Source organism: Mustela nivalis, assembly GCF_964662115.1.
Source record: "Mustela nivalis genome assembly, chromosome: 6".
In the NCBI taxonomy this organism is placed as follows: Eukaryota; Metazoa; Chordata; class Mammalia; order Carnivora; family Mustelidae; genus Mustela; species Mustela nivalis.
In genome coordinates this window covers 10,487,220-10,503,246 of record NC_139025.1, presented here as the reverse complement: position 1 = coordinate 10,503,246, position 16,027 = coordinate 10,487,220, and the positions used below count along the sequence as shown (strand labels likewise).

Genomic DNA, 16,027 nt, shown 5'->3' with positions numbered 1-16,027 from the left:
GTGTATTTCAGGCCCCTGAGGTCTGGTGTCCCAGCTGTAGAGGTGGGGTGGGGAGTTGAGAACATGTAGGGGCTTCTGGACCAGGGGAGGCTGCCAGGGTTCCAAGTGGGACAGGGGCCTGGAGGACCCATATTCTTTTTTAATTATTATTAATTTTATTTTCATTTTTAAATTTTTATTTTTTATAAACACATAATGTATTATTAGCCCCAGGGGTACAGGTCTGTGAATCTCCAGATTTACACACTTCACAGCACTCACCATAGCACATACCCTCCCCAATGTCCATCACTCCACCCCCCTCTCCCAGCAACCCTCAGTTTGTTTTGTGACATTAAAGAGTCTCTTACGTTTTGTCTCCCTCCCGATCCCATCTTGTTTCATTTATTCTTCTCCTACCCCCAAACCCTCCACATTGCATCTCCACTTCCTCATATCAGGGAGATCATATAATAATTGTCTTTCTCTGACTGACTTATTTTGCTAAGCATAATACCCTCTAGTTCCATCCACATCATTGCAAATGGCAAGATTTCATTTCTTTTGATGGCTACATAGTATTCCATTGTGTATATATACCACATCTTCTTTACCCATTCATCTGTTGATGGACATCTAGGTTTTTCCATAGTTTGGCTATTGTGGACATCGCTGCTATAAACATTCGGGTGCACATGCCCCTTTGGATCACTACGTTTGTATCTTTGGGGTAAATACCCAGTAGTGCAATTGCTGGGTCTTAGGGTAACTCTATTTTCAACTTTTTGAGGAACCTCCATGCTGTTTTCCAGAGTGGTTGCAGCAGCTTGCATTCCCACCAACAGTGTGGGAGGTTCCCCTTTCTCTGCATAGAGGACCCATATTCTTAAAGTGATTCTGTAGCAAATGGGCTGGAGGGTGCTGGTGGGGACGAGGGTCCCTGCTGCGGGGAGCGGTGCTAGTGGCGGGGGTTGGAGTGGGGGCTCCAGAACTGGACCTGGAGGAGGGAGACCCCCCCCCACAATGAAGGGGCCGGGGGAAGGCCCCCAGTCTGGGAGAGAGAGAGGCACCACGCACTGGGAGGCAGGAAGGAACAGGCAGGTTGGGGGTGGGCAGGGGACAGCAGGGGGTCCGATTCACGGTGTGATCCTTTTCAGGGATCACGAAGGAGAGGCGCCAAGGAGACAGTGGTGTCCACATTCTTTTTACCAGAAATCTCTGGAGCTTGGAAAGAGCCACATCCCCCCAGGTGAGATGTGGGAGCTGAGTGATGGGACACCCTCCAGACCGGGGGACTGGGAAGGGCCTGCGGCCTGGGAGAGGGTCTGAGGCCAGCCCAGAGTGCTGGAGGGGGTGTGGGACCAAGTGGGGGCTCACAAGGGCTTCCCCTCAACCATACCTGGGTTTACCAAGAGCTCTGCAGCTTATGGTCCCCCTCCCGTCCCGCGACCCTAACATCGGAAACTCTCACCCACTGCCCGGCCACCAGCCGTGTTTTCCGGACCAAATGCGGGGACCCGGCCAATGGGCTGGCACAGAGCGAGGACAAAGCTGCCTTCAGCCGGGCTGTCGGGTCTGAGGTTGGTGGGCCACCACCGTGGGGCTGGGCCTAGGCCAGCCAGGATGGACACCATGTCTCTCAGAGAGGGCAGGGGCGTGGGCTCCCTGCCGCCCGGAACCTGCACCATCTCTCTGTGCCTCGATTTCCCTCAGATGTAAAACTCAGGGTACCTCAGGGTGTCAGGGGTAAGTCGGGGACAGGGCTGCTCTGAACCCAAAGTCCCTGTTCACCAGGAGTCCTCAGATGCCACCTAGAACAGGAAATGAAAGCAGGTGATGGCAAGCGGCTCCCTCCTTAAAGGGACAGATGACCAAGCTGCAAGCAAAACAGAGGTGGGACGTGTCCCTGCTCCTGCTCGGCCAGATCCTCCCACGGGCACCCGGAATTCACGGGGGCACAGTCAGGGCGGAGCTGAGGGGAACTGGCAAACATGCCTCCGATCCGCAGCCAGATCTCCAGCCACAGGAAACCAGGTCAGCGCAAACACAGCCAGAGAGAGGACTGAGTGTCGGGGACAGCAGCCGCCCTCTGTCCTTTTCCAGCCAGCAGCTGAGTCCACTCACTGGCCTGGAGGAGAGAAGGCACGACCCGCTCTGGGGCCTGGGCAGTCATCAGGGTCTCATTTCTGCTTCCTAAGAATTATTTAAGGGGCGATGATTGACAAAGGAGTTTCACAGAGGTGAAAGGACCAGCCTCAAGTCACCCAGATGGTAGGTGGTGGCAGAGCTGTGACGCGGGAGGAGCCTGGCTGGGTGGGGCCCTTCCCATGACCGCCGCCTCCCCAGCCTCCAGGAAGAAGCTCTCTGGAAGGATCTGGCCTTTGTCCCTCCCAGCCTCACCTGCTCTGCGGAGGTGGGACACCTTCTTACCCGGGTTCCTGCCACCCACCCCTGCCCTGGTCGTGTCCCAGAAGTACACTCTTTTCCACATGCAACTGCAGCCCATATGGGGTGCCCAACTCTTTTCCTAAGGCTTCCTGGAGCCTGCCTGTGCCCAGCTGGCATTCGGAAATCGGTGAGAACAATGGGAAGGCGAGAACTATGGAAAGCGGTCAACAGAGCACAATGGTCACGTTTGCAAGACCCAAGTCAGTCCAGTCTTGATGGATGCCATAGGTGGCTGGGGACAGTAGGAGTGACTGTCTTACAGACAGAGCACCTGCCAGCCTCAGGTCCGGGCTGAGCCCCTGTGGTCTGACTTTCTCATCTTCCCCTTTGAGGCAGGTGCAACTGCCTGTCTCTGCCTGTCTCTCTCCTCACTGCCCTGAGCCCCAGCAGTAGGCTGCTGGAGACCTTGGCCCTGACCCCAGCAAAGCCAAGTGGAACTTTCCAGCTCCCTTTGGGCTGCTCACCTCGGTCCATCTCAAGTCCGAGAAAAATGCCCATCTGTTGTCCCAGGTAGGACATGGGGACAGGCCAGGACAGCCCCTGTTCAGCTGGGACCCCAATCCACATTAAAGAGGCAGCCTTCCCTACTCAGACCTACGGACAAGCCACACCTTATAAAAATAGTGTCCTCTGGGTCACCTGGGTGGCTCAATGGGTTAAAGCGTCTGCCTTCGGCTCAGGCCATGATCCCAGGGTCCTGGGATCGAGCCCCGCATCGGGCTCTCTACTCAGCAGGAAGCCTGCTTCCCCCTCTTTCTCTGCCTGCCTCTGCCTACTCATGATCTCTGTCTGCCAAATAAATAAATAAAATCTTTTTTTTAAAAAAGTGTCCTCATGCATTGGAAACCAGTCTTCTTTAACATGGTGGCCTTATTGTTTAATTTGCATAACATAGATATACATGAAAATAAACTGCTGTTTACAATGTAAATAGTTTCATGGATTTGCTATAATGTTTGGGGCCTTATATGATGTGAAAGTTGTTCTATCCAGGATCAGTACCAAAAGGTTTTAAGTCTTAAAGAATCATTAAACTCACTTTCCACTTCTAAAAAAAAAAAAAAAAAAAAAGGTGTCCTCAACACCTGTACAAGAATTATATTCCCGGGGTACCTGGGTGGTTCAGTTGCTTGGGCAACTGTCTTCAGCTCAGGTCGTGGTCCCAGAGTCCTGAGATCGAGTCCCATAGTGGGGCTCCCAGCTGCATGGGGACTCTGCTTCTCCCTCTAACCTTCTCCCCTCATGCTGTCTCTCACTGTTCTCTCTCTCAAATAAATAAAATCTTTAAGAGAAAATTATATTCCCAAGGGGCGCCTGGGTGGCTCGGTCAGTGAAGTGTCTGACTCTTGGTTTTGGCTCAGGTCATGATCTCGAGGTCGTGGGATCAAGTCCCATGGGGCTGGGCGCTATACTCAGTGTGGATTCTGCTTCAGATTATTTTTCTCTCCCACTCCCCCTCTATCCCTCCCTGCTCTCACTTTCTCTAAAATAGATACATAAAATCTTAAGAGAATTGTACTCCCAAGATTGGCATTTTCTGTCATAAGTTCAAGGATGGAAACGCTTTTCTTTTTTTTCTTTTTTTGAGCATGGAAAGGTACGGAGAGCCTGGATTTGACATCGGGTTGATTTTGCCCAAACTCCACCAGCTCCACCATTTAACAGCGAAGGGTCCTTGGGCAAGTCATACACTCCCTTTTCGGGAGGCTGGCACAGCCCAAGGTTTGGTGACAATGCTTGAGATGGAAAAGGGACAGAGATCTACTCAACAAAACGAGGGACTGGGGCTATACAAAGAGGCGGTCAGTCCAGGAACGGCAGGCACTGATGTTCTAGTAGATGTTCTGCTGGCGGACGAGGCACCCCCACCCGGCCCCACCCACGGGGTCACCTGATAGCCCTGAACCAATGAATGATGATTTCAGGTCTCGGGAGAAGTAGAGGGTTCAGGTTTGGGAGGCTTTGGGAACAAGAAAGAGAAGGAGAGGGAGAGAGAGAGAGGAGATTCCACTGGGGAAGGGCTTCTCTGTAGTTGGTAGGATAGAGTGGAAGGAGGAGGAGGGGGAAGACGCAGCAAACATACCCCAGGAATGGCAGAGCCACAGAAGAGAAGGAGTCCGAGCCCCCGACCAAGTGGAGCTGCCGAATCAACCCACGTCCACACCTGAACGGATGTGAGTGAGAAATAAACTGTAGCCTTGTTTTAACCACTATTTCTGTGGGGTTCTGTGTAATTTTTATTATGTCATGTTAGTCACCATATAGTGTATCATTAGTTTTTGATGGAGTGTTCCATGATTCATTATTTGCATACAAGGGGTCTGAGTAATTTTTTAAAAAATATCTTGTTTATTTATATGACAGTGAGAGAGCATAGGCAGGGGGAGGGGCAGAGGGAGAGGGAGAAGGAAGCTCTTCACTGAGCAGGGAGCCTGACGTGGGACTCAATCCCAGGACCCTGGGATCATGACCTGAGCCGAAGGCAGATGCTTCACTGACTGAGCCACCCAGGAGACCCTGGGATTCTGTGTAAGATTTTACTATGTATTCAATTCTGAAAATATATGGAAACTAAAAGGAAATTAAGTCACCTTTTCAGGAAGGAGGGGGCCGGAACTCTCCTTAGTCACCTCAGTGCTTATCGGCCAGCACGTACTTGGTAAGGACCTCAAGACACGGCACAGCACGAACAGTCCTGTCAGAAGGAAGCTTACGATCTGTGTTATGTCATGTACCCTTTGCATCACCCTGCCAGGAAAATGTCACTATCTGCTTTGTAGCGATGGGGAGGTTAAGCCTGAGGGATTTCCAGTTGCTTGAGGCCACCCAGCTGGCAACATTCCCGGCAGGCCACAGCCACACCCTTACGGACAACCTGGTGGTTTCCAAGCTGTGCTCTGTGGCACCCTACGTCTGTCCAAGTTTGTCATGGATGGAGGGTCGTGACCATGAGGGTCAAGGAGAAGGTTTTCTCAGGAGCCCAAGAAAGGCCGGGGAGAAAGCCCAAGGAGACCTCAAGGTCACTACATCTCTGAGTACGAATCAAGAGTGGAAGGGCCCTCGGATGAAGAGAAAGCCGCCCAGGATGGAGGGTGCCTGAGACCAGAGGCCCCCAACACCTGTGCTCCCCTATGCTCCCCTATGCTCAAGCTCCTCAGACTGACACCCTCAATCTGGGAACAGGGGAGGGGTGCCTCAAAACGCAAATCCATCTACAGGCAAATACAGTGTGCTGCATTTTAAAAAATATATCTGAGTGTGTGGAGGAAGTTTCACACCACATACACGCACATGTCAAAGAAAGTGACTTGTAACAGAAATTGCGAGATGTTACCTGGGGGATGAAATTTGGGGGACCATTATCAACGTCCTTCTGTGTATTTTCTCAGTTTTCACATGCTCCTCAATGACTATTTCATAAACATAAGACAAAAATGAAAGGGGAAAGTTGCTTTTTGTTTTGTTCTAAGAAGCCAGTTGGGGGCTGTTCCTGTAACTGGCTGATTCCACTGGCTCTGATGAATTCATGTTACCAGAAATGATTATTTGGCCACTCCAGGTGAAAACAGACACTTCGGTGTCCTTGCCAACATTTCCCAAGCAAGGGGAGGAGCTCTTCGCACGGGTAAATAGGAGTCAGCGCCCATGAAAATCTAGCACTCTGGGCAGGCGGTGGCTTTGGAATCCGCTGAGGACAGCCAGCAGCAAAGGCAGGTAATCCGTGATATCCCGGGAACAAAGGAACCCATTTTTCTAGAGAGGTTCTAGGCCTTGGTCTGGAGCCTCTGAGGCAGGAGGGAGCCTGGCAAGGGCGTCCCAGAGCGCTGGGGACAGCTGTAGGGCTGGACACAAAGGCCATGCCCTGTAAAGACATGTCTTCCATCTGGGTCTGAGCTTTCCCACCTGCAAAAGGGGGCATACCCCAAGGGCCTCTTTGATGGTTTCTGCCTCACACTATGGGATTCTGAGTTTAGCCACCTCTGTACCCCCCCACAGCGGACACTCTGGAAGGCAACTCCCCCCGGGGACACGAGACCCCCCCTCCCCTTTTCTGGGACCAGGCACTGGTCTCACAGCGAGATGCACACCAGATGGATGTGGGGGTCCCTCTGGGCAGAGTCCAGGGAATCTCTAGGGAGGACTGTCCCTCAGCTCCTCTCCCCTCCAAGGCCCCTGGCCAAGCAGACAGGCAGACAGACAGGCCGGCAGTGTCCGTCCAGCCACTGAAAAACAGGCTGCTCAGAAACAGAGCCAGCCTGCCAACGTGCCCAAACAAAGTTCTTTTTCTCCAGAAATGATGCGGGGGCGGGGCGGGGGGATGTTTAACTCTTTCAAAGATTCAGTTGCATTAGCCCCAGGGTAAGCAGACCAAGGAGGCAATTCCAGAAGCTGCAGCTCCTGGGCTCCTCCTCCCACAGGCCTGTTGATGGAAGGCAGTTCAGCTCAGCTCCCCTCCCCTTCCCGGGCTCCCCTCCCTACCTCTGAAGCTGACCTTTTCTCTTCTGCGCTCTGGGCTTGAGTAGACCAAGGCTGAAGGTAAACAACCCTGTTGGCTGCTGTCACCGGCTTTGAACTCAGCCCCTCTCTCCGGCTCTTTCCAGCAGTACCTCCATCCTCTCTCCCCGCGGACCCACAGCTCTGGCCTGGTGGGAAGTTTCAGAGAGTGGGTGGCCTGTGGGAGGAAGGACGCCTCGGCAACCCCGTTAGGAGCCCAGCACCTTCCTGGTTTGTCTCATGGGAGCTACTCAGCGTGTTGTACGGAGGTGGGAACCAAGGCTCAGAGAGGGTCAGTCACTTACTTGTCAACACACAGCAATGGCAAGTAGCCCACATGAAATCCCAGTCCAGGTCTCTGCAGCTCTGAAGCCCACCCTGGTCTCCCCCAACCAGGAGTCGGGAGCCAGGCTGACCACTTTCCTCCCTCTGCTCTCCCACTTGCTGTGGCGACTGTGAGTGAGCCCCTTTCTGCTCTGCACCCAGTTTCTCCCTTGGGGAAAAGGGCAAAATTACAGTACGTAAAGTACGTACAGCACGTACCTCGAGGGTCACGTAATCGTGTATGTTGGGTGCCTATGAGCGTGCCTACCCAGGAAAGTCACAAAGCTAACAGAAGCAGAGGCTGGAACACAGGCCACACGGTGGGGGCGGAGGGAGCAGTGAGAGGCAGTTGGGGCACCATCTGGCCCCCCAACACTTAAAGGAGCTTTGTTTTACAGAACTGAGGACAGAGGGGATGTGGCTCCTCTTGGCTCTGGGGCTCCTGGTGGCTGGGCTCTGCCCCCCTGTCCACTGCGCCCCGGGCGGCGTGCTTGACCCTCCAAATGTGACCCAGGAGGACCTACACAATGAGACTCCTGTGGACAGCCTCCGATTAGCCTCCAGCAACACTGACTTCGCCCTCAGCCTCTATAAGCAACTGGCTGCGAGGACCCCCAACAAGAATGTCATCTTCTCCCCGCTAAGCATCTCTATTGCCTTGGCCTTCCTATCCCTGGGGGCCCAAAACACCACCCTGACGGAGATCCTCGAAGGCCTCAAGTTCAACCTCACAGAGACCCCAGACACTGAAATCCACCGGGGTTTCCAGCACCTGCTTCGAACCCTCCGCCAACCCAGCAATGAGCTGCAGCTGAGCGTTGGCAACGCCATGTTCGTCAGTGAGTCGCTCAAGCTGCTGGAGAAGTTCATGGAAGATGCCAGGGTGCTCTACGCCTCTGAGGCCTTCTCCACCAACTTCCAGGAATCTGCCGCGGCCAAGAAGCTCATCAATGACTATGTGAAGAATCAGACCCAGGGGAGAATTGTGGATCTGGTCAAGGACCTTGACCTGAACACAGCCATGGTCTTGGTGAACTACATCTTCCTTAAAGGTGAGTGCCTGGCTTAGGGTTTGGAAGCAGAGTTTTAGTTCTGAGACTTTGGGGCCTTATTCTGGCCTGGTGTAGCCAACCGTGTTATTGGGGAAACCACCATGGAGCAGGTGCCTCTGGTCTGGGGTGGGGGAGGGGAGGAGGTAGGTCCCTGAGGCCCCGCCCTGCCTGAAGGCATTGTTTTCTCTTAGGATTTTTTTTTTAAGATTTTATTTATTTATTTGACAGAGAGAGATCACAAGTAGGCAGAGAGGCAGGCAGAGAGAGAGAGGAGGAAGCAGGCTCCCTGCTGAGCAGAGAGCCCGATGTGGGGCTCCATCCCAGGACCCTGAGATCATGACCTGAGCCGAAGGCAGCGGCTTAACCCACTGAGCCACCCAGGCGCCCTTAGGATTTTTAAAATTTATTTTATTTTATTTACATTTTTTATATTATGTTCAGTTAGCCACTGTAGAGTACATCATTAGTTTTTGATGCAGTGTTCAGTGATTCATTAGTTGCATATAACACCCAGCACTCATTAGATCATGTGCCCTCGTCAGTACCCAACACCAGACTACCCCATTCCCCCACAACCCCCGCTCTGAAACCCTCAGATTGTTTTCCAGAGTTCATAGTCTCTCATGGTTCCTCACCCCCTCTGATATCCCTCCTTTCAGTTTCCCCTTCTTTCCTCTAATGTCCTCCATGCTAATCCTTATGTTCTACATATGAGTGAAACCATGTGACAATTGACTCTCTCTGCTTGACTTATTTCACTCAGCATAATCTCCTCAAGTTCCATCAGTATTGATACAAATGGTGGGTATTCATTCTTCCTGATGGCTGAATAATCTTCCATTGTATATATGGACCACATCTTCTTTATCCATTCGTCTGTTGAAGGGCATCTCAGCTCCTTCCATAGTTTGGCTATTGTGGACATTGCTGCTATGAACATTGGGGTGTACGTGCCCCTTCTTTTCACTACATCTGTATCTTTGGGGTAAATACCCAGTAGCGCAATGGCAGGGTCATGGGGTAGCTCTATTTTTAATTTCTTAAGGAATCTCCACACTGTTCTCCAAATTGGCTGCACCAACTTGTATTCCCACCAACAGTGTAAGAGGTTTCCCCTTTCTCCACATCCTTGCCAACACTTGTTGTTTCTTGTCTTGTTAATCTTTGCCATTCTAACTGACATGTTAGGTACCACTGGTATCTCCATGTGGTTTTGTTTTTTTATTTTTTATTTTTTATTTTTTATTTTTTTTTAAGATTTTATTTTTTTAACAGAGAGATTACAAGTAGGCAGAGAGGGGAGGAAGCAGGCTCCCTGCCGAGCAGAGAGCCCAACGTGGGACTCGATCCCAGGACCCTGAGATCATGACCTGAGCCGAAGGCAGAGGCTTAACCCACTGAGCCACCCAGGTGCCCCTCCATGTGGTTTTGATTTGAATCTCCCTGATGGCTAGTGATGTGGAACACTTTTTCATGTGTCTATTGGCCATCTCTATGTCTTCTTTGGAGAAGTGTCTGTTCATGTCTTCTGCCCATTTTTTGACTGGGTTATTTGAGTTTTGGGTGCTGAGTTTGAGACAATCTTTATAGATCTTGGATATCAGCCCTTTATCTGTCCTGCCATTTGCAAATATCTTCTCCCATTCCGTGGGTTCCCGCTTAGTCTTAGGGTTTTCCGAATGACGTTCTGCCACTGTAGGAAGTCCCTGCAGAGGGGCCCAGCAACCCTTTGTCTGAGGGAGATTGGCGCTTTTTTACTCTGACTCAAACGTGCCTGGCTCCCAGGAGGAAGGAGTGGCCTCTTACATCCCTCCAGGCTGGGCATGAACTTCAGCTTCCTCCCTGAAGAGGGGCCTGTGCATAGGCTCAGGAAGCCCTCTGCCTGGGCACTGCTGGGCCATTCTGACCTGGGGCTGTCCTAGCCAGGGACTCAGTGTGGGGCAGGTGGGGTGGGGAGGGAGGTCCCGTCTACATGGGAAGACAGCATTTAAGGAACCTGGCCATCCCAGGGTTCTGCAACAGTGCCCCCCATCATCTTGGGGGTGGTATCAGCTGGGTCACCATTGGGAGAAGGACCTTGGGGAAGGGCAGGATCCCGGGCAGGGCCCATTCTCAAGTTCCAGTTGGTCTAGGGCCTGGTCCCATGGGTCAGAACTTGAGAAACACAAGTCCCCCAGCCCATGAGATCTGAAGAGGCGGGGCGTGCACAGACAGAGTCCGCCCTGTGGAGCCCTGGTCCCCATGGGCACCAAAAATAGACAGAGACCCATAGAAGCGTCATGGAGTCGTGGGTGATCAGGAGCTGGGTGGAGTCACCGAAAGCCTGCACTGGGGGTTATGGCTGAGTCCTGGGGCAAATCCTCCCAGGGCCTGTGTTTCTGGCTGCGGATGAAGGCCTGAAACAAGATTTCCCTATAAAGCTAATCCAGGCCCGATGTGCTGCTTGTTCTATGTGTCTCCTGATTTGCCCCTCCTAACACTCTGCCTGCCCTAGGGACACACCAGCTGGCCTGGCTTTCCCTTCCTCTCCTGCCTCCAACAGTGGTGTGTGGGTGGGAGGGTGAGGGGGTGTGCACATTCCCCAGCAAGCCCCCAGCCTCTAGTCTCCCCAAGAGCTCTCCCCACCCCCGCCGCACTGAAAGCTCCAGTCTTCCTGGGGATGCCCTATGCCCTTCCTGGGGAGCCCTATGGCCTCCCCCCTCAGTCAAGCTCTGTCCCGCCGTCAAATTCCCCATTTGCTCCGTGTTTGACCAGGCTGTGGGCATGTGTGTACATTATAACGCCGACGACTACCAGTGAGTTACTAGTATTATCCCTTTTAGAGGGTCAGGGATTCCCCATTCCTCCCCCTGCTCCCCCTGCTGCCACCCCTCACAGTGCTCGGGGTCTCCTCTCCTGCCTCTCCCCCACCTCTGTTTTGCACCCACTATTCCCAAACTCCTGTCAGTCTCTCACTTACCACAGTTAACCAGGTCTTTGTCTCACTGTCACGTCCCAACCAGACCTGTGTGGCTTATCACCCCTGTCCCCAGTGGCCTACCCACTTGCCAGCATGTTCCACAGACCAAGGTAGGGCCAGTGGCAGGGCTGGTGGCACTCGGAGTGAATCCATCACCCAGAGAACCCGGGTGGAGGAGGGGTCGGAGCAGGGCAGCCCTTGTGTTCATAGAGTTCTCTGACCTTCAGCCAAATGGAAGACACCCTTTGATCCCCGAGACACTTTCAAGTCCAAGTTCTACGTGAGCAAGAGCAGGTCGGTAAAGGTGCCCATGATGAGCCTGGAGGACGTGTGGTCACCTTACTTCCGAGACGAGGCACTGGGCTGCACGATGGTGGAGCTCCCGTACACCAGTACGGACAGCGCGCTCTTCATCCTCCCCGACCAGGGCAGCATGGGGGCGGTGGAGGCCAGCCTGCTCCCGGAGACACTGAGGAGGTGGACAGACTCATTGCAGATGAGGTGACGACCTGGGGATGAGGCCATCCCTCCTTCCTCCCTTCTCAGGCGCTCCCGCTTCCCCCCGCTCCTGGACTCCCTGCACCCCCAGCACCCAGGGCCTCCTTCCTCCCTAGGGAAGCCATCCCAACACAGGTGGAGCTTGGGGACACCCTGCCCTGGCTGTCTGTGTGGCTTTGAGCCTGAAAATGTTTGTTCTAGGAGACATGATGACCTTGAATGGGACAGGGGTGATGCTGCCTCTGACATCGACATGTTCAGGTCCCGGGGACTCCTTAACTCAACCCAGTCCTCATGCTTGCCCTCTCCTTGTCTTGACCTCTTGAAGCCAGAGGGGACAGATGGTTCCGCGATCAGCTGAAGGCCAAAGCCAGAACGGGCTCCAAGCACCAGCTCTGCGCTGGCTGTTAACATTCATTCATTAATCTGTTCATCCATTTGGCACAGGTCACGTAGGTTAATGAAGCTCCTAGTAGGCACCAGGCACTGGTTTAGACCCGGATGACATGTCTGCAATTACACCAAAAATCTCCTGTTCTCATGGAGCTTACTTTGTCACTGGGAAATGAGAAAATAGAGGGATATAACAAATAGGTCAGTTATTTAGTATGTTCAACATTAAGAACTGAGGGCGTGTGGGTAGATGATAGAGTGGGGTAAAATGACAAGGAAAACTGCACCAACCAGGAGGTAGTTCGTGGTTTTAAATAGGATCACCATTAGGTGATATTTGAGCATTGATATGAAAGGGGTGAGGGCCCGAGCCCTGTGGGTAGGTTGGGGAAAAGCATTCTTGGCAGAGGGAACAGTCAATGCAAAGCCTCTGTGCAAAGTCTGGTGAGTTTGAGGGTTAGTGAGGTGAGAGAGAGGCTGGAGCAGCGCAAGAATCCGGAGAAGTCAGGGGGTCCACCGGGACGGCTTGGATTCAGGAGCGCCCTGCAGACCCCTGGGAACCTTGCCTCTTCCTCCTCTAAGTGAAACAAGGACTCATCCCAAGGTCTTGGGCCATAGAGTGGATGTCCTGAGTATTGTTTTTAAATAGATCACTTAGGAGGCTGAGTGGAGAATAGACCACAAGGACCAGCAGGGAGGCAGGACGACCGGCGAGGAGCCCAGGGCAGCGATCCACGTGAGACATGTCAGAGGCGGTCAAGTTTCAGATGAACCTGAGGTTAGAGACAGGCTAGGATATGGAATTGGGAAGACTGAAGTCAAGGAGGACCCACAAAGCAGAGTGAATTCTGGGCCTGGTCCTTGAGGGTGGGGCCACGGGGAGGCGGTGTCTAGCTCCCACCTGGCCGGGGCTGATGATTCGTTGTGAATGGCTAGAACTTTCTTCACACGCCTCTGATTCACAAAGCACTGAGGACACCTGACTTAACACAGTTCTAGCCCTTTGTGGGTGCTCAGTGAATGTGTGTTGAGTGAAGGGAGGGGGTGGTGAATGAATGAATATGGAGAGAAACTGATACCTTCCCTGTTCGTGGGACTCAGGGTTTGCTGGGAGTCACAGCCTCCTCGGATCTGGTACGTGTCAAAGCAGGCAGACCATGACAGAAGTCTTAGAGATATAAACAGAGAGAGAGAGAGCAAGAGCAAGGCTTGTAGATGGAAGGTATCTGCTCTTGCTCTAAGAACTCACCAGCAGCTCTGCCCCGAAGCAGAAATCTTACTGCTTTCACGGAGCTCACCAGACAGCCAAGATGGGGACCTTCCTTTGCTAGTCTCAGGATCCCTCCAGGACCTTCGAACGCAGTCACTTCAGCATGAGAGGTCAAGAAACTGAGGAAATGAGCTCTTCTTTCCAGCAAGAAGGGGGTGGTCAGAAAGGAAACCAGGGAAGACCATGCCTTGAGGTGGGAGAAGGCGAGCCTTGAGGCAAGCAGGTGTTCAAGTTCTTGTTTCTCCCTTCCTAGGACGATAGACAACCTCTACCTGCCGAAGTTTTCCATCTCCAGCAGCTATAATCTGGAAGAGATACTTCCCCAGCTGGGCGTGAGGGAAGTCTTCACCCCCCAGGCCGACCTGTCAGGAGTCACAGGGGAGAAGAACCTGGCAGTTTCCCAGGTGAGTGTTAAGACGTTAGATCATTTGTCCCCTGTATCTGAGCTTGAATGGTAAAGGCAAGGCGGACAACTGGATGACCTTGAATTTGCGTGAATAACAGCATCTCTCATTACGCCGACCCCCTCGTGGGTCTGCCCCAAGCTCAGGAGAGCTGTGTGGCAAGCATGTTGGGTCCCCACCTCCCCTGTAATATACTGTGACCCCGAAGCCATTCATGGGGAAGGGCCTGGTGTGAACTAGGGATGGATCCCAGCCCATCCACACTGCCCCTTTTACTGCCTACAGCAGCCAATACTTCAAGTGCTGGATGCCTCAGTTTTCCTGTAAAATGGGAGTGTGAATGGCAGGTGTGAGGGGTGTGGAAGAAAGACAGAGGGTCCCTTGCATTGTGCTCCGAAAACAAGGTCCTCGGAATGAGGCAAGGTGTCTGCCCCCCTCTGCACCCCTCCTTCCAAAAGACATGGTCATGGAGGGAGGTGTGTAGAGGGGCCTATGGGGTTCAGGGATGTGAAGCCACATCTATACAAAGTAGCCCAGGGCGCCAAGGTCATTGCAGACGGGGCTAAGAGCAGGGAGGCCCGTGGGTCCCCAGGGACATCCGCAGCAGCTGCTTCAGGTGGAGAGGCTGCTAGAAAGTCACTTGCGATTGTTCTCTTCTCAGTAGTGAGTGTTTGGGGGGCAGCACAGTCTCTGCATTCAGACAGAGGGGCTTCCGGATCAGGGGGCCCCTCCCCTTTATCTTCACGATCCTTCGCGACCCCTCACAGCCTGGGAGCCTCAGTTTGTGTATCTGTGCATCAGAACCACTCAGAACCAGGGACAGGGCTGTCAGGAGGAACACCCCCCCACCACGCCCTGCCAATCCGTGATGGGCCAGGGTCAAGGCTGCGTGAATGTCTGTCCCCTCCGGGCTCTCAGGCGAGCCCCTCACCCCTCACCCACCAGACCTACAGTGCATTATGCTCTCGTGTTCCCACAGGTGGTCCACAAGGCCCTGCTCGATGTGGCGGAGGAGGGCACGGAAGCCGCGGCCGCCACGGGAAGTAAAATTATTTTATTGTCCGGAAAAATGGGTCCACTGATGACTGTGCATTTCAACAGACCCTTTCTTGTGTGCATACTTCACAGAGATACCAAGAACATCCTCTTCTGGGGCAAAGTCACCAACCCCAACCAAGCTTAGGGCTGCCCCTCCTTCTCAGGTGCCAGGTCTCTGATGCAGCCTGAGCCGCCATGCACCAAAGAGCCACAGGCCAGGCCCATCCTTGCTCATCCCTTAGAAGGTGACAATGATTCTGGTGGCTTCCATGTGCCCTGGGAGCCTCGGGACTTTTTGATCAGAGGCTCTGAGACCTCCAGATGGCAATAAACTCTCTTTCTCAGACCGGACACTTTCTTTGTGTCTTTCTATCCTGATCTTCCTGACTCCAGACCCCTGTAGCTGCCTGTGCCTGGAGCCTAAGCTCCAAGACCTCCCACTGGGCTCAGTCTCACCCAGGCTTGGGGCCCCTCGGCCTTCAGCTGCAGAAGCCTGGCCGGAAGCAGGCTTTGTGCCTGTGGCCAAGCCCCCCTGGACCTCAGGCCTCAGGATGTGGCCACATGCTGACCCCCGACCCTGACCCCATCTGGTAGACCCCCTAGAAGGTCTTAGGACCTTCTCTCTTCCAGGATCCCTCCTTTTTACCCACCCCCCGACACCCCCAATCTGGGGAGAGTAGCTAAGTTCCTGGCCAGAGCCTGACACATGCCTCATGAGTTCCAACTGCTGCCCAAGAAACAAACCCCTCAGCAGCTGGCATGGAGGGCGGGAGAAAATGAGCGACCTGTGGACAGCTGCTGCTGCTAAAGCCACGCAGTCATCCCTCTGCTGGAGTTACCAGGAACTGGGTGATGGTGGGGGCGGCTCAGGGAGTCTACAACTGTCAACACCACTCCATAGCTGTTTGGCATCGAAAGGCAGGAAAGACGGGAGCTCGAGAGTCGTTTAGACTAAAGGAAGGATTTTCTTTCCACATTTTTTAATAATGAGAGACTTGAGAGTGTTTACATAGTAAAAGTCAGCAAGAGCGATTGAAGATAGAAAATAAAAGGAGTTAATCCTCAGCAGGGAGTGTGCTAAGACTTCTCTCCCTCAGCCCTCCCCTGACCTCCCTCTCTCTCTCCAATAATAAATAAATTTTAAAAAGAAAAAGTAACTCTTCATGGA

At 53.1% G+C, this 16,027-nt stretch overlaps 2 protein-coding genes across 4 annotated transcripts in view; one reads left to right on the top strand and one right to left on the bottom strand.

Moving 5' to 3' along the window:
* SYNE3 (spectrin repeat containing nuclear envelope family member 3) overlaps positions 1–16,027 on the bottom strand; it is a 978,380-nt gene that overhangs the window by 242,689 nt on the left and 719,664 nt on the right. The gene's annotated exons all lie outside the window — the stretch shown is intronic.
* SERPINA3 (serpin family A member 3) lies at positions 5,987–15,210 on the top strand. 3 transcript variants are annotated; one of them, XM_082733272.1, is made up of 6 exons: positions 6,088–6,141; positions 6,780–6,963; positions 7,644–8,297; positions 11,484–11,757; positions 13,671–13,821; positions 14,801–15,210. In XM_082733272.1, exons 3-6 carry the CDS (start codon positions 7,661–7,663, stop codon positions 15,002–15,004), a joined length of 1,266 nt encoding a protein of 421 aa, XP_082589398.1. In that variant the 5' UTR covers positions 6,088–6,141; positions 6,780–6,963; positions 7,644–7,660; the 3' UTR covers positions 15,005–15,210. The 3 variants fall into 3 exon arrangements, with proteins under 3 accessions (XP_082589396.1, XP_082589397.1, XP_082589398.1); XM_082733270.1 differs by lacking the exon at positions 6,780–6,963 and having other exon boundaries at positions 5,987–6,141; XM_082733271.1 differs by lacking the exon at positions 6,780–6,963 and having other exon boundaries at positions 6,019–6,137.